General features: G+C 40.1%; 1 protein-coding gene across 3 annotated transcripts in view; it reads right to left on the reverse strand.

Moving 5' to 3' along the window:
- spidr (scaffold protein involved in DNA repair) overlaps window positions 1-25,921 on the reverse strand; it is a 42,623-nt gene extending 16,702 nt beyond the window's left edge. The window contains exons 1-10 of one of the 3 annotated variants that reach the window (XM_037787097.1): window positions 25,657-25,921; window positions 24,374-24,535; window positions 24,187-24,250; window positions 22,807-22,980; window positions 20,259-20,401; window positions 15,914-16,143; window positions 14,775-14,875; window positions 13,117-13,339; window positions 6,947-7,151; window positions 6,046-6,290 (exon numbers count right to left, since the gene is read on the reverse strand). In XM_037787097.1, coding sequence (XP_037643025.1) covers window positions 6,046-6,290; window positions 6,947-7,151; window positions 13,117-13,339; window positions 14,775-14,875; window positions 15,914-16,143; window positions 20,259-20,401; window positions 22,807-22,980; window positions 24,187-24,250; window positions 24,374-24,535; window positions 25,657-25,671 — 1,562 coding nt within the window. In that variant the 5' untranslated portion in view covers window positions 25,672-25,921. Of the gene's footprint in view, window positions 1-6,045; window positions 6,291-6,946; window positions 7,152-13,116; window positions 13,340-14,762; window positions 14,876-15,913; window positions 16,144-20,258; window positions 20,402-22,806; window positions 22,981-24,186; window positions 24,251-24,373; window positions 24,536-25,656 lie in introns of all 3 variants that reach the window. The other 2 variants (XM_037787094.1, XM_037787093.1) reach the window with 2 other exon arrangements.
- Between the last annotated feature and the right edge of the window lie 1,715 nt (window positions 25,922-27,636).

A 27,636-nucleotide genomic window follows, 5' to 3' on the forward strand; every position in this document is an offset into this window, starting at 1 on the left:
AGTGTGTCAGTGTGCTGACTTGACTATGACTTGCCCCAAACTGCATGTGATTATCATAAAGTGGGCATGTCTGTAAAGGAGAGACTCGTGGGTACCCATAGAACCCATTTACATTCACATATCTTGAGGTCAGAGGTCAAGGGTTTTCCAGTTTTTCCTCACCAAAATTTAGCTTAGGTTTGGAGCGTTATTAAACCTCCCTCCCGACAAGCTAGTATGACAGATGGCATAGCGTTAAAACTGAGCCCGCTACAACTGAAAAATCGCAAGTTGCGTTAATGCGTTAAAGAAAGTAGTGGCGTTAAAACGAATTTGCGTTAACACGTTATTATCACGTTAACTTTGACAGCCCTAATATAAATAAAAAATAAATAAAATGCTGTTACTGTGTGTTCTGTAGATAATCCTTATGTGTGAAGGAGTTTACAACATTTTATAAAATTGTACCAGGCTAAATCAATAAATAAATCAATATGACCATGCCTACAATATGAAAACAGCAGCTAGAGTCACATTTGATGGGAATATATATATACTTTCACTTTTAGTGGAGCTTGTCTGAACTTGTAAAAACTTCCCATGGAATCTGATATGACACTTGACAGATAGAAGAGTAAAGAGTGATGAGAGTCTTAGTGGTACCAGCTTGAACATAAACAACCACCTCCCCCTTTCAGTCCCTCCTTTTAGCCGTTTACAGCCTGACTTCCTCAAACAGCGACCCCTCGCTCCCATAAAAACCCTCTGCCATTGGCCGGTTTCAGTCGTGGGCTGTCTTTAGGAATTTGTTATTGTGAGCGATCACAGAATTCTGAGCAACTCAGGTTTTCTTCCAGGAACTACGATCCACTGAGCCTGTGCAAACACACACACACACACACACACACACACACAGTCACACTGTGTGCGCATGCACTTGCACATTACTTGGCAACGCACAAGTAAGAAAGTGACCCACACATTAAGAATACAGCAGAGGGGCCTCATTGGTGGGGGGCGGACAGGCGGGATTCCTTCCTATGTGTTGTCCACCAATGGGTGTAGGCAGAGTGATAAACACGGTTGTAACAGGATCCCCGCAGCACATTGTGTTCCTTCTCCACAGAGAGAAAAAAAAAAAACAACTAGCCTCTCCTCACTTCCTGCAAACAGTTAATCTTCTTGTTTATTCTATTCTGAATTTACGGGAACTTAACATCTTCTTCAGGCGTAAATATCATACTGGCCTCCCTCCCATGTGTGTGTGTTAACATGGAGGCTAAACAACAAAAGGATCAAATAAGCATGCTGACCAGGGGAGTGAGTCATAGAGGCTGGGGACACAACATGAGAGGTACAAACTGTCCTTGTCTTTATACAGAATGGGGCAAGTGGGCTAAGAAGTAAACTACCCTGCCCTCTGCAGAGCAGACGTGCATCTTGGAAAAGTACTATAAGCAACACAATGTCCCCAGGAGTTGTTATTCAAAACAAAACCTCTAATAAAGTGGCATAAACGTGTTTGTACACCCGTAAACCTCATTGTATTTTAGAAAAACACATGAAGGATTTAAAATTAAAAATACAACTTTCCAGTTTAAATCCGTCACAATAAGTAGGTAGGGTCAACCACATATTTTTGAACTCAGGCCCTCGTGATCGCCTCCTATCCTCCATCCTTTCACTCCCAACAGAGCCTGTTGAATCTGGTTGAGTTGGAGAGAAGCGGGAGGGAAGAGCGGGAGTGTTTCCGGTCAGAGGGCGGCGTTTGTTTACCAGCCGCAGAAGCAGCATGGCAGGAACAGGTGTCATATTACAACCGACCCTCATTAAGTCAGTTAGCCTGTCAGCTGACCGGGGCTCTCCCTGCGCAACAGAGTGCCCCTCGGGCCGCTCCACTCAGAGGAACCAAAGCTTTTCTTTTATTACTCAGCAAAGAGCTAAAACAACAAACCTGGGGAGGGCCAGGCAACTAAAGGTCATGCTCGCTGGATTTGCTTCAAGTAGAACAGTCACTGATTCATTAACCATAATAAGAGCACTCGAGTAAACCTCCAAGTCATTTTAATAACACGGAGAGCTTTGATGAGCTCGCACTGCGAGCCTTTTAACAAGAGTCAACAACTATTGTTTTATTAGAAATATAGATCTGTTTTATAGTTATATTTCAGCTACGACCAGCAGCTCTTTAGCTCACTCTGTCGGTCACTCTGTCGGTCCGTCCACAAAAGTTTCCCCACCCTTTGGCAATCACTTCCGCCTTAGTAGGCTGAAATCTGGCATGGACGTCTAGTGTGTGGGTGTGAAGGTGTGTTTATGGTTACGTCAATTGCCAAAAGGGGGTGTGGCAGTGGAGTGGAAGTGAGAGTAGTTGGCAGAGCTATGAAGCCCGGGAAGGGACATGGAGGGGGTGAAAATGTAAGGTGTAAAAACAATTATAGAAATGTTAAGATACCATTTTTTACCTACCTGGTAGGTAGGATACCTGAACTTGCGGTATCGGCCGTCACCGAGTACCGATCCGATACCAGCGTGATAAAAAAAAATATATATAGTTATTATTATTATTAGTTAACAGCTTGATGGAATTTCCACTGTGAAATACTGCCAAATGGCTTACATTCACTCCGACTACCGTAACACTCTCCACTAGCACCACACTGTTATTGTTTGCTATCGTCACGTGACAAACTACCTGCAATCAGTTCTTCTTTGCTGCTCTAAAAGAGTAGTTGCCAGTGGCAGCCATGACACATCCAGGGCGACAGCACCGAGCCCCCAGGAAGAGCGCCGGGCTATGAAGCAAATTTTCATAGTGGCCAAACGGTGGAATTACAACTTCTGTGTCCGTCACATGATGCCATTGGGCCCAAAAATACTTTTTCCCATAGACTTACATTGGGAGAGACGTTTGTAACTCAGCAGATATTTTTTTTTTAGGTGAATCAACTTCCCAGTACCAACACTAGAAAAGCCCTTATTTAAATTATGAGGTCCTAAAAGTTGTAAAATGCACTAATATCCGAATCCAGAGTTATTTCCCTTCCTCCGTTCATGTGAATGAGACCCAGACCAAGGCTGGAGCGAGGGTTCGGAGGCGGAGTTAAAGGAAACGCTACTGCGCCTGCTGTATGGGCCCAATGGATGCGGAAGATCGCCGGATGATCCGGGTACTTTATCACTCGGTTGTCGAGCCATTTTGGCTTCATGCGCCACTGAGCGACTCTCGTAGGAATGAACAAGAGCCCGCCTCCAAAGCTGTATCCAGTTCTCTTTATACATCCATTGACAGCACAGTGAGGGCTACTGTTTTGTAGCGGTGAACAAGAATCGATTTCTGGTTACGGATCAGTGCCTAGACTGGCGTTCTCGCCGATACCTGTTCCCGAGATTTCGTTATAGTTTTGCGAGATAGACATCAGTTAAAAAAAAAAAAAATGCATTGCAAATATTTTGCACACTCAGTTGGACTGTGTGGGCGTCTCTCCATGCGCGCCTTCTATTTTGGTTCATGTATATGCAGCAGCATAACGTGCAAAACGTCTGGGTGATGGTGAATATAGAGTAGCAGGTGTGGTACTATCTCTAAATACTCTCTCAGCCAGTCACATCACTGGTGTCATAGCTCTGAAACGGCGGTGCCAATAACAGTTAAAGAAGAACAAGATAAAGACAGCTCAGCAAACGGTTTTACCTCCTGTCTCGATGGTTCAAAGCGTAACGACATGGACACACATCACCACAAATCTGCACACAAAGACAGATGAAAGATGATTTTCCATCAGTTACAGGGCCTATATTGACGATGATTTGGTGAAACTGTTTATATCGGACCGACGTGATTCTATAATGTGTTTCAAGGCTAAAACATGAGATGCTACTTGTGCTAAAAAAGAAAGTTGGAAATGAGGCCATGATGCGCCCTGGTAACCAGACGTCTCCATACAAAATAGCAGATTATAACCGCCCAGTCTGATGTGTGTAGAGGTCTGTATGGTTACACTGTAGCAACCTGGTGTCCTTTTCAGGCGATCTAATGAAGGTAAACACAGTGAATGCCTGTGCGTAATGGTGCTGCCATTAGGCTGTAGATTTATCAACATATCAGTCCTGCTGCCTTCAGATGCTGCAGGGATTACATGAACTGAAGGAGCTTTTCATACAGTAGCCAATAAAGCACTACTGTAATAATCATCCACATTCATTCATAGATCAATGCAGACCGGTTTACTGACTTTGCTGCTTTAACCACAGTGTTTAATTGAAATAAATGATTTAAACATTCATCTGTTGCAGCATGATTTAATGTCTTTATAATTGAGACCAATCTTAAATTATCATTCTATGAACCTCTCCCACATGTGTATGTGTGTGTGTGTGTGTGTGTGTGTGTGTGTGTGTGTGTGCGCTCCACTTTTGTGGTTGTTTCCATAGTGCCAAACTGACCCGGAAGTACATTCAATACTTCTAAACAGATTCACGTACAATGACCAAACTCATGAGCCATTTCTCGTAGACTCTTGTGGGAGGCATCATTGAACTCAACAAAGAGTTCCTTTTTCATTTTGCCATGGAGGTCAAGTGTTTGTGAGGTTGTGTGTGTGTGTGTGTGTGTGTGAATGTATTCATGTGTGGATGCATGCGCATGTGTGGTCGCAGGAATTGCGAATTCGCACTTGTTATTAAAATAAAACTGGGCATTTTTAAAGCTGCAGTAATCAATATTTTTGAATCAACAATGGGACTGCATGTGATGTGAAATTGGTTACCTGTAGTGACAAACCCACAGAGGATCAACACTCAGGACTCGGCAGTGTTTTAGTGCCTTTCAGCTAATTGTTGTTTTGGTTTTACAGCCCCAAACATCTCAACCGCTCTCATCAGCATCATTTCCAGTCACAACAAGCAGCTGTTTTCAGCGAAAAGATTTGATAAACCCACTCTACGCTACAGCAACAAACGGCAAACGGACAAAGTTAGCGACTAGCTGGTGAACATAGTTCAGCATTTTCAAGCTACAGAGCCTTCAGGAGTTGGTGGAGACCAAAACAGAGCTTAAAGAGAGTGAGTTTTGACTTACATTCACCAGGTGACCAAAACATGACTCAAATTGAATACTAATGTGGCTTTGTGTCTTTTTCTTGATTAACCGCTTAATCGTTTTGTCAAAAATGTCAGAAAAAATTGTGAAAAATGATCACTATTTTTTCCCAATGCCCAAGGTGGTATCTTCAGATGTCTTGTTGTGTCTGACCAACAGTCAATACCTCAAAGATATTCAGTTTACTGTCATGTATGACAAAGAAAAGCCTAAAATCCTCACATTTGAGAGGCTGGAACCAGCATTTGTTTCACATTTTTTCTTAGAAAATTACTATAATGTGTATTTGATTATGAAATTAGGTCACAGTTAATTTTCTGAAGATCTACTAATCATTTAAAGCTCTATAATTCATATTTTGTGGGGTGTTTTATGTATGGGCTCCACCTTCAGATAATGTACTCAAAGCTAAAACAAATCTCACCCCATTCCACACAACTGTACATTTATCCTAATGTTGGGACTGAGAGGCATGACATATTTACACCCATATGAAATACACTTGTGGTTTTCTTTAAGAACATTAAGGTAATAAAAGCTGTTGAAAACCTGTTCCTCCCAGCAGAGTACGAGTGGGCACCAATTCAACTCTGGCTTGCTGGTGCACGAGATTCTGAAAACATCATGCTGTCTTTCCCGAGAGTTGGCCAGAATCGCTCGCAGAGCGGCTGGATTCAATTAGAAATGTTTGTGTCCTTTGTCAAGCAATGCCATATGGCTGGAGACAGTGTGAGCACTTTGTGGGGCCCGCTGCGCTGTGAACAATAGCTCGACCACTTAAACACACTGTGCCACCAAGGAGAAGCATGCAAGGGCCCGAGACCAAGGAAACCAGCATGCATTTACAAAAAGAGTAATTTATATTGTGGGAGAGAAGCGTACACAGAAGATAAAATCTCTTTTGGCATCAAGTGACAAACCAAAGGCCTCACTGGGCCGCCAATTATCGGCCGGTCCAACAATACCTGGTTTTGCCTTTTTCTGCAGGAGGAGGAGCTGAGGGAGGTCTGGTGGGAAGTCTGGACTTGAGTATGGACACAGGGGAGCAGTCTGGCACAGGGATGGAGTAAACTCTCTGGACCACCACTTCCACGTCCTGCCCCACAGAGCCAGCCTGGCCCAGCCCCTCGATAGCTTCCAGGAGAGAAAGGCAGCGTCTTGTTAAAACTCCTGGACCTCCAAAACTGCACAGGGCATCGGAGGCAGCAACCTGAAGGGAAGACAGAGAGGAAAATGAGACTAATGATACTAATTAATGTAAATGTCAGTCAAGTAATCAATTAGTTGATTGGCAGAAAGTTGATCTGCAAGTATTTTAATAAGCGTCATTTCAGACTTCCAAAGAATATTATGAAATCAAAGCAATGAACCCTGTGGCAAAACATGTTGCTCGCACAGTTGCACCTTTGATTTAATATGCAATTATGAAGAATACATTCATATTATATTTATGACTGGTCTACCGGTGCATCCATAAGTTAGTTTGTTTGTGTTATTGTATGACTTTTGGGTCCGAATTACCGTGGCATCCATAACGGTACATAGCCTAGCTTCTGTGCCGGTACTCCCGTCTGCTTCTCCAAACTGGGAGCATGCCAACGGCCATCTAAGTTACTGTAAGTAATACACACTGAATGTATAAGGATATATATATACTGTATATATCATCATGCAGAAACCTACGTCAGGTCACGTGGGAAAATGTTTTTAGAAGGCCTTAGGAAAATAGCATTTTGACGCTAAAACATACATACTTTGATCAAAATTTGAACGTTGGGATTTGAATAGATAAGGAACACCACTGGGAAGCTACAGAATCTCCTGAAAAAAAGGCATGTGATTCTAATGATATCGGAGCATACGTACTTGTTTGGCATCGGTCTCCGCTGTCGTCCTGCTTTCCTCCAGTAATCCAAATATCTTACACAAAGAATACGGGTTGCACTTTTCTGCTGAGAGCAGGTTTCTAGGAACGGACATGCCGGCTGGTTTGGTAGCAGAGTAGACTTTCTGGCTGAAGTGTGTGTTCAGGATAACATCACAGCTGAAGCCCTCAATAGAAAGACTTTGCCTGCAATGACAGAAAGTTCATTAGTTTTAGATTTAGTTGTTTCCTTGTTGTTGTTGTTGCATGACTCTGCACTTTCCTATGGAGTTTGGGACATTGAATTCACCATGAAATTAAACTTATTGAAGGCGTTGGGTAATGATAAACAGTTTGCGTTGTGATTCTGTTGATAACAGATGGAAAGACTCAGATTTTTACAGTACATACGGAGTAGATCATTGCACAAACGTAGGGGGGCTGAGAGCTCGAGACTGTTTGAATGTCAAACACAGATAAGGTACCAACCACCTCCTCCTCCACAGGTCTCTTCACTAGGTACCACCGAGCACAGAGTACAAGTTCAAAAAACCTCCTCTGAGAAAAGTGAACATACACAACGGATGCATTTGTCCTCCTTTACTGAGGTAAAAGATGCATTTTCCATGTAAGTGAGGTCCTTGAAAGGCTACACCTCGCATCGCTGCACAGCTTGATTAAAACACACTTTCCAAATGTGACATCATGCGTGGAAAAACTCAACACCCGTCAAAATCAAACAGGGCCGAGAGTTCGCTGATGAAAAACACCAAATCAAATGCTGCGTATGTGTGACCTGAAGTGCTCTCGTGTTTTAATTTGACCCATTTTCAACCGTTTACCAGCTTTGATTTCACTCATCCGTGTGCGCCAAAGAAGGAGAGGATGAATAAAATTTAATTAAAACATTTCCGGTCAAGTGTTTTCACTCATCAGGGTAAATGACACACACACACACCTGAGTGGCACCAAGCCTGAGAATAAAACGACCTGAATGGCAGATAATTATACGGCTTGTTGTTTGTGGTAAGTTTGATTTACGACTTAATTTCTTCCACATGTGACACAGATAATAGTGTGATGATGATGGCTTATCGTTGACTCAAAGCCAAGATCACTGTGTGACTGGAACCAGCCGAACATGTCGCAGCTCGTCTAGTTGAACCAGAGAAATTGAACACACAGATAAAGCGGAAAAAACTATGTGTCTGGATGTAATTATCATATACACTCAGTTGACCTTTTTGATGTTTGAAACTAAATGCAGTCTAATAATCTTTGAGAAGGTCAGAAAGTTCTGTTTTCGGTCTTTATTTAGGAGTTTATGGTTATTTTAGCTGCTGTAGTTTGTCATTCTGTTGAATTGTAATGCATTAGACAGAGAGGTGTTTCTAATATTTAGTTTATCCTCATTGATATAAATGGGTTAAAGTAAATACTGTGTCCTTTTAGAAATCAAAGCAGAGCATTATTCATAATAATGAGCTACAGGAATTATTATATATTATATATTATATTATATTATATACAGCATACAGTGTAGAAAGAGGGTGGACACAATTACACAAGCATCTGTACAGCCTCGTAGTAGAGTTAAATCAACAACTAAAACATTTAAAATGATAATGTAATCTTTAAAAAGGTAGTGTTTTTTGCAGGCTTATGTCCTTGACTGCATTTAAAGGTAAGTACATTTTCATGGCACTGTTTTCATCCCCTAAACTGGCAGTCAAGCAAGACTAGTATAACTACCTATAAAGCAAGGAATCTCTGTCTGTCTGTATGTGTGTGTGTGTCCTTCGCATATCTGGAGAACCGTTCATCCGATCTACTTCACACTTGGGGGGTGTATTGCTGGGGGGGCCCAAGGACGTGCAGTTTTGAATCTGGACATGCAATACGTTCAATATTAATAAGCGTTGAATAAACAAGCGAAAGGGGCTCTGTGCAGCAGCGGGTGCGGGGCTTCAGGGCTCTGCGGACTGAGTACAAGATGTCGTCCACAGCGGGCCTTTATAGGCTACAGCTCATTGACTGCAGCTCACTTCTGCTGCTGGATGCCGGATATACTAACGTTACAACCAAACTCTTCTTCACTTCCCTGGAATCATCGAGCGATGAGCGGTTCTAAACAACGCTGCAAGCAGCAATACCGGGAGCCATGCCATCGGCCCGTTCCGAAACGAGCACGCGCTGCGAAAGGCCACACCCCAAACGAGCACTACAGTAGTGCATGCATTGGTATGCATGCGCCACATCCAGTACATACTGTATGCTTTACTATGCTGGTGCAGACACTTGGATGACTCATCCATTAGTCACTCAACTGAAAATTAATCTGCTGGTACTCTGTCTGTCAATCATTTTAGTCTTTATCAAGTGAACGTATCTAAGGTTTGCTGGTTACACTTCTAAAGTCTTCTAGTCTTTCTATAAATCATATGAAAAAAACAACAATTCAGAGTCAGACTAAGCATGCATACTTATTTTCAACATTTTTGACAAAATAATTACTTGAAAATGGTACTAAATCAAATCAAATCATCATTATTTTGTTTATACAAATAACATTACATTACAGATAAAGTATATTTAATATTAAAGTACTGTTTTAACTACAATTTTGATCTCGGGTTAAAGCTTTATTAATCTTATTTTTCTATTTTTATTGCCACTTTTTTCTTCATTTTGCAAAACAAATTCCTTGTACACATGTACTTTGTGACTCTGCCTGAGCACTTATACTTTTAGTACGACTCTTATCAGCCAAACATCTGGGCGAATATCAGTTAATCATTGAGAGCCATACAGTAATGTTAGTAGAGCAGAACGTACTGTTCACGAGAACAGGTACAACAACCGCACAGGAAGTGTGACCCCATTGTGAACAGGTGAGTGGGCAGCTGCTGTCATCATCTGACAGGTAGCCGAGTTAAGGAGCGGCCCCGGCTGCTAACGTCACAGATCGTAAGTGAATAATCCCTGCAGGTATTTCCGCTCAGGCCTCGGCCCACTCACAACAAGGCGTGGGAGGTGGGAGGAGCGAACCTACTCACTGCAGGAATTGTGGAGGAGTTTAACCCCTTAGTGAGTGTCACACAGGAAGCTGATAAGAGGAATTTTACCAGACACACGGATGCTCTGCTTTCCGTGTTTTTCCACTTCAGCCTGTCCTGTCGCTGTACAAGTTAGACAAATGACTCAGCGGATATTAAGCTCGTCTTCAGCTCCACTGTCTTGTTTTGATTGACTTTTTATTGAGTTAGAATATTGATTGATTTAAAATGCTGTAACTGCTCAAAGTAACTTACACAACAAAAGAGGATTTAAGGATGCTTGTTTAGAGGAGAAACAATTCTTTGAAAGAGTAAAGGGGAGCATTTGGTGGGGGCTCTACTCTATCTTGTGATTTCAGGAATAGAATACAACAGGGGAAGGAGAGGTGCTAAAGCCAGAGATACTTTCAAACCGCCATGTGTTTTCAATCTCACTCCTTTGGCTCCCTCCACTCGCTGCTCCCAAATGCTCCAGAAAATAATCCCACTGTGTTTTTTCCCCGGCTTGCTGGAAATGACCTAACTACTGCCAGGAAGAGGAATGTGAAGCATTCCCTGGAGCTGTTCGTGACGTCAGAGCGCCGAGGAGGCCCCCGCGCTTCCGCCAGCCTGGATATTCCAGAGTACACTCAAACCTAAACTCCCAACAGCTGGAGTCAACTGCTGCCTCGCTCCAACTCCAAAACAATCCCCAAAACACACATACACACACACACGCACACGCACACACGCCCCCCCTCCTAGCCTCTCCGCCCCTCACATCTGGGCCTTTGCTGCTTACTATTGTGAGCTGAGGACAGTACGTTTTCATACATAAAACCCAAAAGAATTATGATTTCAAAAGAATTATTATTAAACTTTTCCCCCCCCAATATTTAAGGTACATATTCAAGTTGTGTTCTGTCAATCAGTATGCCTCCTCAGCATTAATTCATGACATCCTGTTCCTCTTTGTCCTGCACACAGTGATTCAGTCTTGTATTGTGTAACTGTGTGTTTTCCGTGCAGTTTTTGATCACCTGCTAAGAGATGATGACGTTAAAAATCGAAAACAGGGAAGTGCAAGAAAAAAACTGACTGATCTGGATAATATTCAAATGATTAGTGATTATTCAATTAATCGATTATGTCAATCGAAGATGAATCATCAGCTAATTTGATAATTGATTAATCACTAATCATTTCTTTCAGTCATTGGTTCCAGCATCTTAATTGTGAAATTCAAATCACTGTAAACTGAATATCTTTGGGTTTCTGATGATGAATCTTCCAGGGTTGTAACGATGCATCGATCTGGATCGATATATTGATTCACTGATCAACGATCCAATATCATCGATGCAAAGTGAAAACATCGATGCATATCGTCATCTTTAAGAAACGTTTTTATTTTGAAATTCCCATGGCACGTCTGTGTCACCAGTTTCCGTCCAAGCGTGCCTCCTTCCTACAGAGCGCAGTAATATAATTGTCAAATCATATTTTAGTTGCCTTTTGGGAGTTGATATAAATCTAACTGATTGTGTTAAATGGGCAAATGATATTGTCCCATATCAATCGTAGGACCCTGAATTGAATCATATCATGGAAAACTTTGCAATACCAGCAAATATCGTATCGTTGTCCAAAGAATCAATATCATATTGTATCGTGATGAAATTTGTGATGTGAAGCCTTATTATCTTGGGCTTTAGGAAATTGTGATGTGCATTTTTTACTCCTTTTCTATAGACCAATTAATCAATCAATCAGCAGATTCATTAATAATGATAACAATCAATAATTGCAGTCCTTATTCTTATAACAGCTTGCAATTCCTCTTAAATTGTAGAAGAACCCCCTGAGGTGACAAATGATCCTTATTACTTTAACTCTCAGTCAAAGTTTTCTGCAGTTAGTGGTTAACGGCTGTCACTTTCAGACCCTGCAGCACCAAATATCCAAAACAAGCTGCATGCAAACTGCAGCGAAATGAGATTTTCATTTAAATACCCCCTCCAGACACATCTCAAGAAATGTGAAAATACTCTGCTTTGAATGACAATTTGCATCTGATATGTTTTTTCCACAAAAAGGGTTAAGATTTTGTAAAAGAACGCATTAACGTTAATAAATCGTTAATTTCTTTAACGCATTAACGCTATTTGATCTTTTGAAGGTTGAAGTAGGCTCAGTTTTAAAGCTAGAGTGAAGATACTATTATCATATGAAACTAATCAGTTGGTACCAACCATGTCATACTAGCTTGCCGAGAAGGAGGTTAAATAACGCTCCAAACTTACGCTAAATTTTGGCGGAGAAAAACTGGCATGGCCATTTTCAAAGGGGTCCCTTGACCTCTGACCTCAAGATATGTGAATGAAAATGGGTTCTATGAGTACCCAGGAGTCTCCCCTTTACAGACATGCCCACTTTATGATAATCACATGCAGTTTGAGGCAAGTCATAGTCAAGTCAGCACACTGACACACTGACAGCTGTTGTTGCCTGTTGGGCTTCAGTTTGCCATGTTATGATTTGAGCATATTTTGTATGCTAAATGCAGTACCTGTGAGGGTTTCTGGACAATATTTGTCATTGTTTTGTGTCGTTAATTGATTTCCAATAATAAATATATACATACATTTGCATAAAGCAAACATATTTGCCCATTCCCATGTTGATAAGAGTATTAAGTGCTTGACAAATCTCCCTTAAGGTACCTTTTGAATATACTGTACCTTTTGACAGTCCTAATGTGTATTTAATGAACATTATTTGCATATAATGTCATTTTAAAAGTTTAAAGACTGAACAAAAGCACGTCTCCTGCCTTGCTAAAAAGTCTAGTCTCAGTGTGTGTCTACTGGAGGTTTCAAATTTCCTCATTACACTTGTGAACGTTGCATACTGGACGCAGCATTGGCTCCAAGCTAGTTATGATGTCATAAAATCCTACTCGTATGTTCACGTGTTACAAACCCAGATTCAAGGGGAGCGCAGAAAAACTTTCTGCTTGTGTCAAACTCTGCGCACACATCATTCTGCACTGTGAAGCTCAAACATCCAGGCGAAGTAACACATTTTACAGTGGAGGGTTGCCCTTTAAAGGTGTGACATGTGCTGCATCCTCTCACCATGGCGGGTATATGTGGACGATATCTCCGTGTGCAGGAATCAGCTGGGTGGCAGTCTCTCTGTTGAACAACACCAGCATATGAGCTCTTTCCTCAGAGGGAGGGTCGCTGTGCTGGTGGCCCTCTCCGGGAGGCCGGTGGTGCTCACAGTGCGCAAGTTGCATGCTGCACTCCTCCTGAACCTTCAGCACCTCCAGCACCAGCACGCCAGGCCTGTCCACTGGAGAGCAGAGCAACAACAACACAGATGTTGAGTGTGTGCGTCTGTTGCGGTGTGCGTGTACGAGAGTGTACTCTCTTGCTCTCTGTGGGGCTCATTATGCGTTATGAGAGTAATTCACTTTTAGCGTCAGAACAATTCGCACTGCATAGCTGTAAAGCTGTTTCTGACTCAGGCTGAGTTGGATATGAAACGCAGCGAATCCCACTGGGTGAGTGTGCAAATGTTTGGAATGTTACCACGACGCTGACTGTGCTGCTTTTGGCCCGGGCAATAAATTCGACAGAACTAATTAAGAGGAGCAAATCGAGACAATGCCCTGAAGCCGTAAATTGAACTGAGATAACTTGGCCTCATGCAAATTTTGTGTGTAAAGTTGATTGCATTGAATTGTGAAAATTGCAGCATGAGCGCTCACGGTTCGGCGTCTGTGTGCGTTAACAATCCCTGCAAGAGGCCAGAGGGGGGAATTTTAATACGATAAGAGTAGATCATATCAAAGGAGTCTCTAGAGAGCGATTAAGTTTGAACATGTATTTGTCCAAACATGAAATCTAAATGCTTCATTTGTGCTCTGTGCGTTTAGGTCCCACATTACAAAATCATCAGCATAGCCGCAGGGCAGCGGGCCAAAACCGAGATAGTCCTCGAGACCTCCTCTTGGCCTGCAACGATCTGATAAGTTGTAGGCAGGGCATCAAGTCGGGAAACAACTCAAGACCTGTGTGTGAGTGCACGTACATCACACACCAAAATTGCAGCAACAAAGATAAACAGGTGTCATATAACAGCATGATCTATCACAGTGTTGTTATTATTAAGATATGTACCAGGGAGTGGGACAAATAAGAGTGAACGAACCCTCCTGAAAAGGTTTAATTATTATGCACTCTGCAGTGCACGCCATCTGACTTTAACGGTGAGAAAACTAAACAGAAACAGTTGTCAATGCAAAAAAAAAACATTGATTGGACCTTTAAAAATGAGGTCAAGTCACAGCAAACCTCAACGCTTTAACCCTCCGTTTACACATAATGCTAATTAAAGCATCAACTGACCGTGAACTCTTAAGTTGCATCTGGTGGGTGTTTTGTTTTTTCCACAATCAACTGTCACCTTTAAGCCTCAGCTTGTGTCCTATTATGAGGAGATACTTAACAACGAGAAGTGGTTAAGTAAACCACGAAAAGGAAAAAAGAACTAGGCAAGCAGTTTCCTGTCACCTACATATCGAGGTTCACAGTTCAGAGCCAGAGTGATCAACCTTCCTCAGCGTGGCCTCTCCATATACGATAACATACAGAAAAAGAATCACGCCTGCTTAGAGACGGCCTTCATCCCACTCACAAATCAAAGTTCATTGTTAAACGTGAACGGTGATTCAGAGGTGAATGTGTGCAGCATACAGTAGGTTTGCGTGGATCACCTGTTGTTATTGTTGTTGTTGTTGAGGTGTCAGAGATGGACTGGTGCCTCCAGAAGCTAAAAGCTGACCTCTGTCTGCACTGGAGTCGATTCAGCCTCTCAGCCAGACCTCCACTGTGTAACAAACAAACAAAGGAGGTACAATAGATGACGTTACTTGATAAACTCACGCAGCACTTGAACACAAACCATGTGCGAAATTGTTTATTTCAAAGGAAAAAAGATTTTTCTGATGCAAAAACACAAGCTGTCGGAGACTACAGATAGCCATCTGTCAGATTTGGTGGGCTTGGAGATGGCAATGACATTTAGCACCCACATCGTGACACCAGGTGTCCCTTTCATCATCACTTCTGCCGTGGAAACATCGCCGCCAAACTTTGACTGTCGTCTCGCAGCAAGCAACAGGTTACTTTGTTTGCTCTTATTATGAGGCAATACACTTGATGTATACAGTATATAGTAATAGGGCTGCAACTAACGAGTACTTTCATTGCTGATTAATCTGTAGATTTACTTTCTCGATTAGTTGTTTGGGCTATAAAATGTCAGAAAATGGTGAAAAATAATAAATCAGTGTTTCCCAAAGCACAAGATGACGTCCTCAAATGTCTTGTTTTGTCCACAACTCAAGGATATTCAGTTTACTGCCATAGAGGAGGAAAGAAACCAGAAAATATTCACATTTAATTTATTAATTAAGAGAATTTGGACTTGTTTTTCTTTAAAAAAAAAATACTCAACGCGATGAATCGATTATCAAAATAGTTGCGGTTAATTTAATAGTCGACAACTAATCGATTAATCATTGCAGCTCTATAAGATAATGTGTGGTAGGGATGCAGGCAGCGATCAGATCTACCAGATAAGTACTGGGCCAATACTGACCCTTCATTAAGCAGATATCAGCTACACATTAAGTATAGTTTCTTCATTACTTCCATTATAAAATGATGTGTTTATGCGATCAGTTCATTCAGTCGTAGTGGGCTGTTGACTCAGTTTTCAGCGCCACAACAATCCCTGGCCTCATGTTACCTCATGTTCCACACACTGTAGTATGCAGACAGTTGAGATATCAGTATCAGTATCACGAAAGCTGAACTGGTGCGTCCCTAATGTGACTTTTAGAAACAAGAACAACATGCAAACCTTTGAAATTTCCTTCTCTTTTTGGCAGAGTCTTCAGGAGTCTTGAACTGGCTCTTGGCCTGCGGTTTCTGAGGCGTCTGCAGCATCGCCTGAGCAGATCTGACCCAGTCACTGACTGACCTCTTGCTGCCCACACCAGTCTGGAGAGGAGAATCCAGTCTGCTCGAAGTCATCGTGGCGTCAATATTCTCGCCGTCAGACACGTAGCCTGAGATTTCTAGCTCTGTCATCTAGGGATAGAGTCATAATTATTTATTAATCAACTTTAAAAACAATAATTTGACCCAAATCTGAAACATGTCATATTTAAATGAAGTGCAGATAAAATACTACTATATATCAGAGTTATATTAGATATTTAAAATTACCTCAGCCTTCAGTAAATTCATGATGAGTCATTAAAGTGGCAGTAGGCAGTATATTTTTGGCATCATTGGGCAAAAATCCCATAATAACCTTTCAGCATATTGTAATTAAAGTGTTCTGAGAGATAACTAGACTTCTGCACCTCCTCATGGCTCTGTTTTCAGGCTTTAAAAAATCAATTCATTGAGAGAGCGTTCCTTTTGGCTGTGTGACCAGAACTCGTTCCTTCAACAGACTTTACAATGGCAGCCTCGTCACAAACTTTCTCGTTTTACAGCTAAACCGTGCACTACAGGATGATCCTGAAAAACATTTGAGGTGAGAAATAGGCATTAACGTAACATAATATGGATTCATATTTGATCAGAGCTGCCTAGTTTGACCGTTTGGCCGGAGTTCGCGAGTGATTGACAGCCGGCTCTCATAGACGGCAGCTGGACAGCAGACCTCAGATCAGCTCTTACTGCTTGTTTTCCTCCGTTCTGTGAAATCTTGCAGATGCCATTAGGAGCACCGGAGGACACAGAGGCACATTATTTTTTTCAGGTTACCTGTTTAATGTACTACTGTCACGATATAGCGACCGTTTTATAAAAATAACTTTTTTTTAAATCATATCTGCTCCAATCTCTTCTACTTCAGCTTTAAAGATTACATAAAATAAATTATCTCAATCAAGCAGTGGTTGGATTCGGTACACCGATACACTGTCAGGCTGATTAATTCACAAGATATGGTAACAAAACAATCGTTTTTGCTGCATCACCGCTCACTACACCTGAGGGAAATCAGTTCTCATGGAAAAATCCACGAGAAACCTGAGTTCCTGTCATGTGCAGACAAGACCAGCATACCAGGCTCTGTCAGCCAACGTGCTCGCTCATTTGAATCAACTTGACCCTGCTGGGCGGCGTGCCAGCAGACGTCACACTCTAACCAGCTACAGAGAGAAAGGAACACTATGTTCCTGGCCCCGGCTCAAAAATGTTTTCACCCGGCACCGAAAGCATTGTAAGTACACAGCTCTGCGCAGCCTCATCCACACTGCATGTTTTCCTGAACAAACAGTAGTAAAAAGATGTTTATGGCCCTGCTCTGTTGACGCGGCCCTGATCTAGCTAAGAGCCCTGATGTGGTGGAGGCTGTCGACCCTTTAAGATGTTAAGAGGGACCGGGACATGCTTCATCTGGGAAGTGGCCATCCTCTCCGGCCTTGGGACGCAAAGCCGCCCTCACAGCTCCGCCTATCCTCTTTCAGCGCTAGTACAATAACACAGAAATCTGGCAGGCATACGTCGAGTGAGTCAGCCGTACATTTATCTGGAGTAACAAACTTTGACTTGGACTGGGATCGTCTCCTCTGTATCCTGTTAGATCCGGTTAGATTTAAAATTGGCAGTGTGTAAGCAAGCTTTCCGGGCAGCAAAGAAATTCAAACTAGACTGCTACATTTTGCTGCTATAATTAAATCTAAATCTACCGTATCTTTTACTGGAATGTTATAATAAATGCTAATACACAAATGCTATTCCCATTATTGAATATGCACTTGAGTGATGAGCAATCAAACGCTCAAAAATACAACATCAGTAAAACCATACTTGAAAAACTGGGACCCCTATGAGTCTGTCTTTGTAGGAGGCCTCAGACCACAAACCTCCTGTTCTCTTAAGTCTTATTTGACCCCAGAGAGCTGATAGCAGCAAAATAAACTGTGACAAGAGGAAGTAGCTGGGTCTGTGGGATGATGCTAATCATTCTATAGGCTTCCTCTCCACATACAGCTTGCAAAAACTCAGAGCTTCATCACAACATACTGGTTACGTAAATGCATCTTGCATCGCTTAATTATTACGTACAATTATTATTAGTACCGTGTTGATTACAACCATCGCCATCCTGTTCAAGAACATTTTCATAAACCGCTAACTACACAACCGCATCGCCTCAGTAATTTGGTCACATCTAGCCGATCAATTACATGTTTAAAATGTTGTGCTACCATGACTAAACGCCGTGTGTGGTCTTGAACCTGAGCACTACACCTCCACCACTCCTTGTATATTCTGGCCCTGCCTTTAACAAACACGGCTCCTGAATGACTTCTGAGAAGGAGCAGTCAATCCAAGCCTCCACTGCATACAGGAGGGCCCCACAAAAAGATTAACAACTATGATAATGCAACAATATTTGTCTAATGAAATAGCATGAGAAGTGTGTTCAGTAAACCGCAGTGTGTGCATCATATTACGTGGTGTTTTTTCCGTTATCGATTAATCTGCTGATTATCATTTTCTCTATTCATAGTCAGGAAGCAGCGAAAATCGCACATCACAATTTCTCAGAGCCCGACATCTTTGAGTGACGGTTTCATCTCAAAAATAGTCCAAACCCTCAAAAATATTCACTGTAATGTAACAATCCCCACATTTAAGAAGCTGGAACCGTCACATATTTGGCATTTCTGCATGAAAAATGACTTAATAGTCAATAAATCATTTTCTGTCTATCGATTAATAAACTGTGTTGCAGCTCTACAGTGTTTTGATTGCCATAAATAACACTATTAAAACATGGTGTCACGATCTGGAGTAGTGGCTGTGTCATTGTAGGGATGCACCAATACCAATACTGGATCAGATATCAGGCCAATACTGACTCAAATAGCAGAATCGGGTATCAGTGACAATGGGGCTGATCTATTAAATTAAATTATATTTTTTTCATACTATATTGATTATATACTGGAATTTTTATTCCTGTTTAAGTTTTGACCAATTTGTTGCTGCATTAAAAATGTTTACACTTCAACTGTAATTCCTGTTAATTTTGAAGATTTTTTTACAGATTTATTGGTGTACGATTTATTATTTTAATAATAAATAACAATTCACTAAATGTATGTTATGTTATCTATGTATTGATTTTTTACAATTTGTTTTACAAAGTTAGGAAAGCAATGTTTAAGTCAAGCCTGATGTTGCCTTACATATAAAAAGAATGATCCCAGTCACTTCCACACAGTGAGGCATACAGCTCATTAAACACTGGTATCCCTGTGTCATTGTTTTACTAACAGTCTGTGCCTATGTGCTTTTGTCTGTGCTTATGTGCTATTAATTGTACGTATGTGCTCTTATATGTTTTCTTTAATACCATCAACCTGCCAGGGGCTGCAGATGAAATGAATGAATGTGCATTGTCCCATCTTAAATAAAATAAACATAAAATTGTTTAATTCTTAACACATCTGAGTTTCAGAGGATCAAAAGCAACTACTGTCTTCATTTAAGTAAAAAAAAGTTTCATCTTCATGCATTCCCTACTGTTTTATTATCTGCTTTGGATCAGTGAATAAGTGGCAGCTTCTCCCTCGGCACTCACTCAGTGTTTTATTGCTACCTCAGCTTGTGAACTTTGACAGTTTGGATTATAGCCTGAACCTAGAGAGAGCACAATGTAATGCTGGTTTGAGCCTGTCAGGCCCTTTTAGGACACAGGAACATGACTGCAATACTCCACCTAGTGGTATCATGGCTAAATATACAATCAAATAGGAAATCAAAAATATTAAGTAAAGCAACACTGATATGACTTAAAATAAAACACAATAACACAGGTATTCTTTTACATTATACTGAAACATTCATGCCATTTAAGCCAAAACTGATCATCAGGTTTAATACACACAGTGAACAGAATATCACGTGGTGTCTCACTGGACTCTAGGAAAAGTACCAAGACTTATGGCACTACTTCTAATATAACAGCAGGCACTGGCAGTCAACTAAACACTAGTAATTAGAAACACACACTGGACTCAGTAGGTTATGCAGAGTTTAAGTGGTCATGTGGCGCCATCTAGTGATCATTAAAACACACACCACCCTTGAGAAAATCCCCACGTTAGACGCCATTAATGTACTAATGCAGTTCATGGAAGCAACAGTAAGTATCAGAAGAAGTTTAGTTCACTCACATTTGTAGGTCTAAAAGGTAAATCTTCTGGTTTGTCATCAAAGGACTCTGATTCACAGTCAGAGATTTGTTGCCCGCTGTCCTTTTCAACGTCTTCTTCGGATTCATCCAGATCACTGTCTGTGTCAATAACAGGAAGGTCATCTGAAGAAAGAAACAAAATGAATTATATAATAAATGAAAACAATGAGCTTGACAAAAATAATCTTATCTCAAGGTCCCCTTACTAGCTTTAAATAACATCTCACAGCCTATCAGTGAATAGAAATTGCTCAGCTATTATCAAGTGACCAAAGTTCCTTAGTTAGGTCACAGGAATACAACTGAGAAGACTCTAGAAAAAGCTAGTGAGTGGACCTTGACTTAAAGAGTAATTTTTGTATTTTTCAATCTGGACCTTATTTTCCCGTGTTTTTTCTGTCTAAGTGACTAATGGGGACAACAATCTTTGAAATTGGTCCAGTATTAAAGGGACTGTTTGTAACTTCTTACACGTATAAATCATTGCGGGTCGGTGTCCCATGCGCGCTCGCGTGTGGCTACCCTGTTCAGACTCAGACTCCAACAAAAATGACACAGAAGCACCAAAACTGCAAAGTTATATCTAGTGAAACTTGTCTTGCAATACAGTGTTGGCTGCGGTCGGAGGACGCGGGGGAGACTGTAGCTTTGGTCTCCAGGGCCGGAGTCTCTGCTGTACTCTGCTCCTCTGCCTGCTTGCCTTCACTCACACACCGCGCTCGTTCTCGCCTGCTCTTTTCCTCCACTCTCACGTGCGCGCACACTACAAACTGCAGAAGAGTTAGTTTAGCTCTGAGAATATCTAGTGAATGTAAAGTGGACGTTTGTGCAGAAATAACTGCTGCAGCTCCTTCAGACTAACAGAGGTTTCCCGTGTCTTGTGAAGTGATGGGGCTTCGCAGCGAGAAACCTTATCGTCTCCGACCAAAACTCCGGTGTCTCCCGTTCCCTCCGGCCGCGGTCGGGAGGCTGAGGCAGGAAAAGCCAACACCAGGATCAGCAGTGATTCATGGAGAGACCTACGTCTGGTCAGCTAACATTACTGCCAAGCAGGTGAAATATAGAGTGATATTGTGGTTTTAGCTGACGTGTGTCACCTCACTGTTTTGATCGATGCTCGTTCATGTCTATGTAGAGCGAGCACAAGCGCGAGCAACAGGGCACTGACTTTCGTTGACTTAACGGCCACAGGTGTCCCTGTTAACAAGCTATTTCTGATTCTTACAAACAGTCCCTTTAAGCGAGAACGCTGCAGACAGCAGCTGCTAAACAGGCTGCAATGTAATCGCTTGGGGCAACTCCTCACCGTCAATGTACGTCTTGTTTGTGCCACTGACAGGCTCAGACTGTTTTTTTTAAGTGTCTGACAACACTATGGAAAGGACCCTACAGAAAAATAAAAAAACTTTTTCTTACCTTTCACTTGATCCGGCTTGTTTGTTATTGTGTCATGTGACTCGTTGCCAGAAGACAACGGTGGAAACATGACTGAGAGTTGGAGAAAGGAATGCCTGTGTTGTCAGAGTTTGTTGTGTTGGAGCACAGAAAGTTTAGCTTAGTGTTATTTAAAAGATTGTCAATGTCATTGCTGAATATTTAGATGATTTCCACACTGTGGATGTGACGCAAGGTTTCAGAGCAAGACTTCTCCGAGCGAATAGACTGACTGTCTGGTCTTTTCCATAATGTTGTCAGACACTTATAATAACAATCTGAGCCTGTCTGTGCAGCCCGTTTAGCGGCAGCCGTCTGCAGCATTCTCGCTAAACACTGGACCAGTTTAAAAAAGTGTTCCCCATTAGTCACAAAAACATGGGAAAATAGGGACTAGGTTGAAAAAATACAGATATTACCTTTTGGATAATACGCTTATTCACTTTCTTGCCACAAGTTAGATGAGAAGATTGTTACTACTCTCAGAACAAAAGTGGTATCATTCTTCCTATCTAACTCTCTGCAAGAAGTTAGTTAGTTAGTTAGTTAGTTAGTTAGTTAGTTAGTTAGTTAGTTAGTTAGTTAGTTAGTTAGTTAGTTAGTTAGTTAGTTAGTTAGTTAGTTAGTTAGTTAGTTAGTTAGTTAGTTAGTTAGAAACTTTATTGTCCACAATGTGGAAAATTGTCTTGGAATCCTGTATTGTTTTATTCCTATACATACTGGTCTAATTGATCAGTTATTGTTCATTTTTGCTGATGGATCCAAAGCAAATCAATGCAAACAGATGTTACAGAGTGCCATCTAACATAGATGCATATCGGCAGTCGTTTTTTGTGAAATGAGCGATAGCTTTCATTGTTCCCGCTGCTTTTCTTTGCTGTGAAAGTTGTCACAAGACACGGCCTGGACTCTTCATCATCACTATTTTAATATCTACTGTTATCTCCTCATCTCCAAGGTCAGGAATTAATTTTCACACTGAAATGGGTAAGCTTAATCTCATATACCTAGTGTTGTATGAGACTTAAAATTCAGTTAGAACAACCTAATATGTCCCAACCATGAATCAGCAAGTCACAACAGACTTAATTTACCTTTGTCGGCGCTGAGCATGCGCAGCACTCTGGTGTAAGACTGAATGGGAGCTGTGGGTCTCCCTGGTCTCTGAGGACGTTGTTGCTGCTCCTGGGTCTCATCATCAGACTGTTCACTGTCACTGGAGCTCCATGCAATGTGCACTGGGTCCTCATTAACGGCACCGGTCTGCACTGGGCAAACGCAAGAGAAAGAAAAGATGAGGTGTCTGTTACTTTTCAACAATTAAAACCTTAGAGACATATCCACAGAGGGGAGTGGCGACACTCGCCACCTGGAGAGACACAATGTTCACCCAAACCAAATTAAGCACTCAGACAATTCATTCCTGTGTGTCCCCAACTCTACCCTCTCCACTTTCTATAAATTAAATAGAATAAATCAGGGGTGGGTATTGTTTGAAATTAAACTTGGTCCCTTACTTACACATGTCACCACTAAACTCTTTTTGCTGCTTCTATCTATATGTCCTCCCTCTCTGCAGTGTCGTTTTATATGTATAAATGTCACTACTGTTTCTACTACTTTTAAAAACCGTGTATCCTTTTCCAACATTTAAACTGCATGTCCTGTTTTATCTTTTGATGTATTTTAGGATTCTGTAACACCTTGACCAGGGGCAATAGATGAAAAATTGCCTTTTGGCTAATTCTGGCATTTTTTTTATACCATGTTTGTTTATTACTTTTTACTGTTCCTTCTCAAATAAACTAAACTTATAAGCACTTTTTTTTTTTTTTACAAAAGAAATGAACACATCGCAAACATTAACTGTTGTGCTAAACTGGCAAATTTTGGATTTAAATCGGGAGTAAGATTACAAATCTGACCAAACATTCAATGACATTTTGATAAACTGTGGTGTTGATACTCAGCACTAGTAGTAATCAACTGTTCAGTCCTTTAATAAGAGTGTGGACATTATAATTATAATACTTAGTTAACTTAAATTGAGGATCATGAGAGACTATGTGTACAGTGATCGAAGGCTTGGAGCCAAAGGGGTGTAAGTGCGTTATATCAGATTTTACAGGAGAGGCAAAACAAATTTTGATCAAACTTGAATCAGCTGCTGTTTTCATATAATGAACACAATATTTGATCTTTTTGTGTTATCAGCTTGAGCATCACTATAAAAGCAATAGTGCTACAGTTAAAACTGAGAAATATTTATTAAACATTTTAGAAATGGCAAAAGAGTGAGATACGTCTTTTTGGCACAAACATTTTCCCTATAAAGTAATGCAGAATATGGGCCTATGTGCAGTTATACTAATTAGTTTGTGTTTATAGAGGTTTTTAAAAGTTTTTCTTTAATAAAATATTAATATATTGCACAGCGCTTGATGTAATTAGGCAATATAATTAAAACAAATTACCTAAAGCAGGGTGCTGAGCTAACTTTCTTATGTCAGACAGTTTCCTTCCTGATGACTTGAGGTTCTGCAACAAAAACAGCATCATCAACACCATCAACAATGTTAGAGCAACATGGGAATAATGTATTGAAGAGGTGAAGGTTGGGGTATTGTGAGTATTATATGTGGTGTCTTAATGGTTATCAACCTTTATCACTGGAGTGTCCAGAAAACTGTCCCCACACCTCTCCCAGCTCTTGGAGGAAGACACAGATGAAAGTGATGTTGGCTCTCTCCCCACTTTCTGTAAACCATTTTCGACTTCATCCGGAAAGAAGACACACTTTATATCCTTGTAGTGTCTTTTACGCTGCAACAATTGAACAAAGAGGAAACACGGGGTCAAAATCAATCATCACTAATTGAAACAACTACTGGTTTGATAGCTCAGATTTAGTACTTGTACTTCACTTGAGTATTTCCTTGTGGTTCTTTATAGTTCTACACCACTACAATTCAGAGGCAAATACTGTACTTTTTACTGCACTACATTTATTTGTCAACATTATTACTACTAGTTACTTTGCAGATTATATATATATATATATATATATATATATACGAATATATACATAATAGTATATATATATATATATACATATATATATATACAAATATATATAATATATATACTTTTTACTGCACTACATTTGACATTATTACTACTAGTTACTTTACTGCACTAATATATATATATATATTATATATTATATATATATGTATATAATATATACATATATATATATATAATATACCTTTTACTGCACTACATTTATTTGTCAACATTATTACTACTAGTTACTTTGCAGATTATATATATACTGTATATATATATACACTTTTTACTGCACTACATTTATTTGACAACATTATTACTACTAGTTACTTTACTGCACTAATATATATATATTATATATACTTTTATATATATATATATATAATATATATATACTTTTTACTGCACTACATTTATTTGACAACATTATTACTACTAGTTACTTTGCAGATTATATATATATATATATATATATATATATATATACAGCTCTTGGAGGAAGACACAGATGAAAGTGATGGTTTCTGTAAACCATTTTCGACTTCATCTGGAAAGAAAACACACTTTATATCCTTGTAGTGTCTTTTATGCTGCATCAGTTGAACAAAGAGGAAACAAGAGGGTCAAAATCATCACTAAGTGAAACAACAACTACTGGTTTGATAGCTCTGATTTAGCTCATTGTGGTAGTTAGTTTTAAAATTAATATATACAACAGTGGTGTATCTGTTGTAATAATAATAATAAAGACAATCTATAGATGATAGTTGAGTTAATACATGGATGACAGGTAAACACTCAGCTGAGGCAGAGCTGGCTAAAGCTAACTAGCCTGTAGCTTAAAGTTAGCATGAACTAGCTGGCAGGGTTCTTACCTTTCTGTTATACATGGCGACAGAATAAAGAAGACACAGCTGTAGTTACATGTGAGTCCACACAACGCTGTCTAATCAAGTCTCTGTTGTTCACCCGTCGTTGTGCATTAGAGGTTTGCCGGTGGTGGTTGCTAACTCATAGTTTGTAAACTAACTACAGACACAGAGAGATGAAGCTGTTGCTCAATGTGGAGAGAAGAGAAGAGGGGTGTGTTTCATTATGCACCAGCGTGGCCCGGAGGCGGCCTGTCTGTCTGTAGCCTGTCTGTCTGTAGCCTGTCTGTCTGTGGCCTGTCTGTAGCCTGTCTGTCTGTAGCCTGTCTGTCTGTAGCCTGTCTGTCTGTGTGTGTCTCTGTGTGTGTGAGAGAGCTTCTCACTCAACATGACAGGAGTGGAAGCAAGAGGAACTTTTACTCAAGTGCTGTAGTACTTGTACTTCACTTGAGTAATTCCTTGTGCTTCTTTATAGTTCTACACCACTACAATTCAGAGGCAAATACTGTACTTTATATTGCACTACATTTATTTGACAACATTATTACTACTAGTTACTTTGCAGATTATATATATATATATATACACAAATATATACATAATAGTATATATATATATGTATATATACATATATATATATACAAATATATATATAATATATATACTTTTTACTGCACTACATTTGACATTATTACTACTAGTTACTTTACTGCACTAATATATATATATATATATATTGTATATATATATATGCGTGTGTGTTTGTATTTAATTTGGGACAACCAGCCACTGTTTCTGGAGAGCTTTTATTTTATGAACAGTGCATCTAGAGACTGAATTGTACACAGATTTTTTTTAATTGATTATGTGTTTTTGTATGTGTATATACTGCGTGTGCGTGTATGTATGTATATATGTATACAGTATATATATCTATATATAAATAGATTTTATTTTATTTTATTGTTTTTAATTTTTTTTTTTTACTTGTGTATATTCTTTTTACTTATTAATCTATTTTTTGTATAAAATATGTTTTTCCTGTGTCTATACTGGCTTATTTTATATTGACATTAGGTTTGTTAAGTTTCTTTGTACCGAGAATGTTATTATTGGGGACGTTTGTGAATGTTTGTTCTGTTGTTTCAAAATGAACAAAAAAACAATAAATATAATATTGAAAAAACAAACAAACAGTGCATCTAGCATTGCAGGCAGCCAGGGCTTTTATGTTGTATTACATGCAGGTGCACTGTGGGTAACCTACAGCATGCTGTGGGTAAGTTGGTCTGGTGCTAGCTCCGCTATAATAACTTTAATAATATCATGTAGGTTGTCACACAGTATGGAAAAGTCGCCAATATTATATTGTTTCACGCTATAACTCATGTACAACACATTTAGTAGTCATCACTCCTGTGAATGCATTATTGCCGGTTGAGAGGCGATGCTAATACAAATGTGGCTGCGAGCTTAAAGGTCCCATATTGTAAAAAGTGAGATTTTCATGTCTTTTATATACTAAAGCAGGTTTAAGTGCTCTATAAATACTGTTAAAGTATCAAAATGCTCAATATACGGAGAAATACACACAACTTGTTTTCAGAAATTGTGTGTTTGTAATAAGCCGTCAGGATTTCTGTCCATTTGTGATGTCACAAATACACAATATTTAGACCATCACACGGTTTTAAACATAAACATTCTAAATATGTCCCAGTTTATTTCCTGTTGCAGTGTTTGTAAATAACATCAGCTGACAGGACGTAAACGTGGACCCAAACTGTTGCCTAGCAACGCAATTCCGTTGAAATGCACTAAAACGAAGCGTTTCAGACAGAAGGTAAATACAGGTATATTCAGGCTTACGGTATGAGGAAAATAACTTTTTTGTAAACATGTTCTAGTAGAAACACAAAATACAAGTATGAACCTGAAAATGAGCACGATATGGGACCTTTAATGTGTAACGCACAGGTGACTAGT

This window comes from Sebastes umbrosus, chromosome 12, assembly GCF_015220745.1.
Source record: "Sebastes umbrosus isolate fSebUmb1 chromosome 12, fSebUmb1.pri, whole genome shotgun sequence".
NCBI classification, from domain to species: Eukaryota; Metazoa; Chordata; class Actinopteri; order Perciformes; family Sebastidae; genus Sebastes; species Sebastes umbrosus.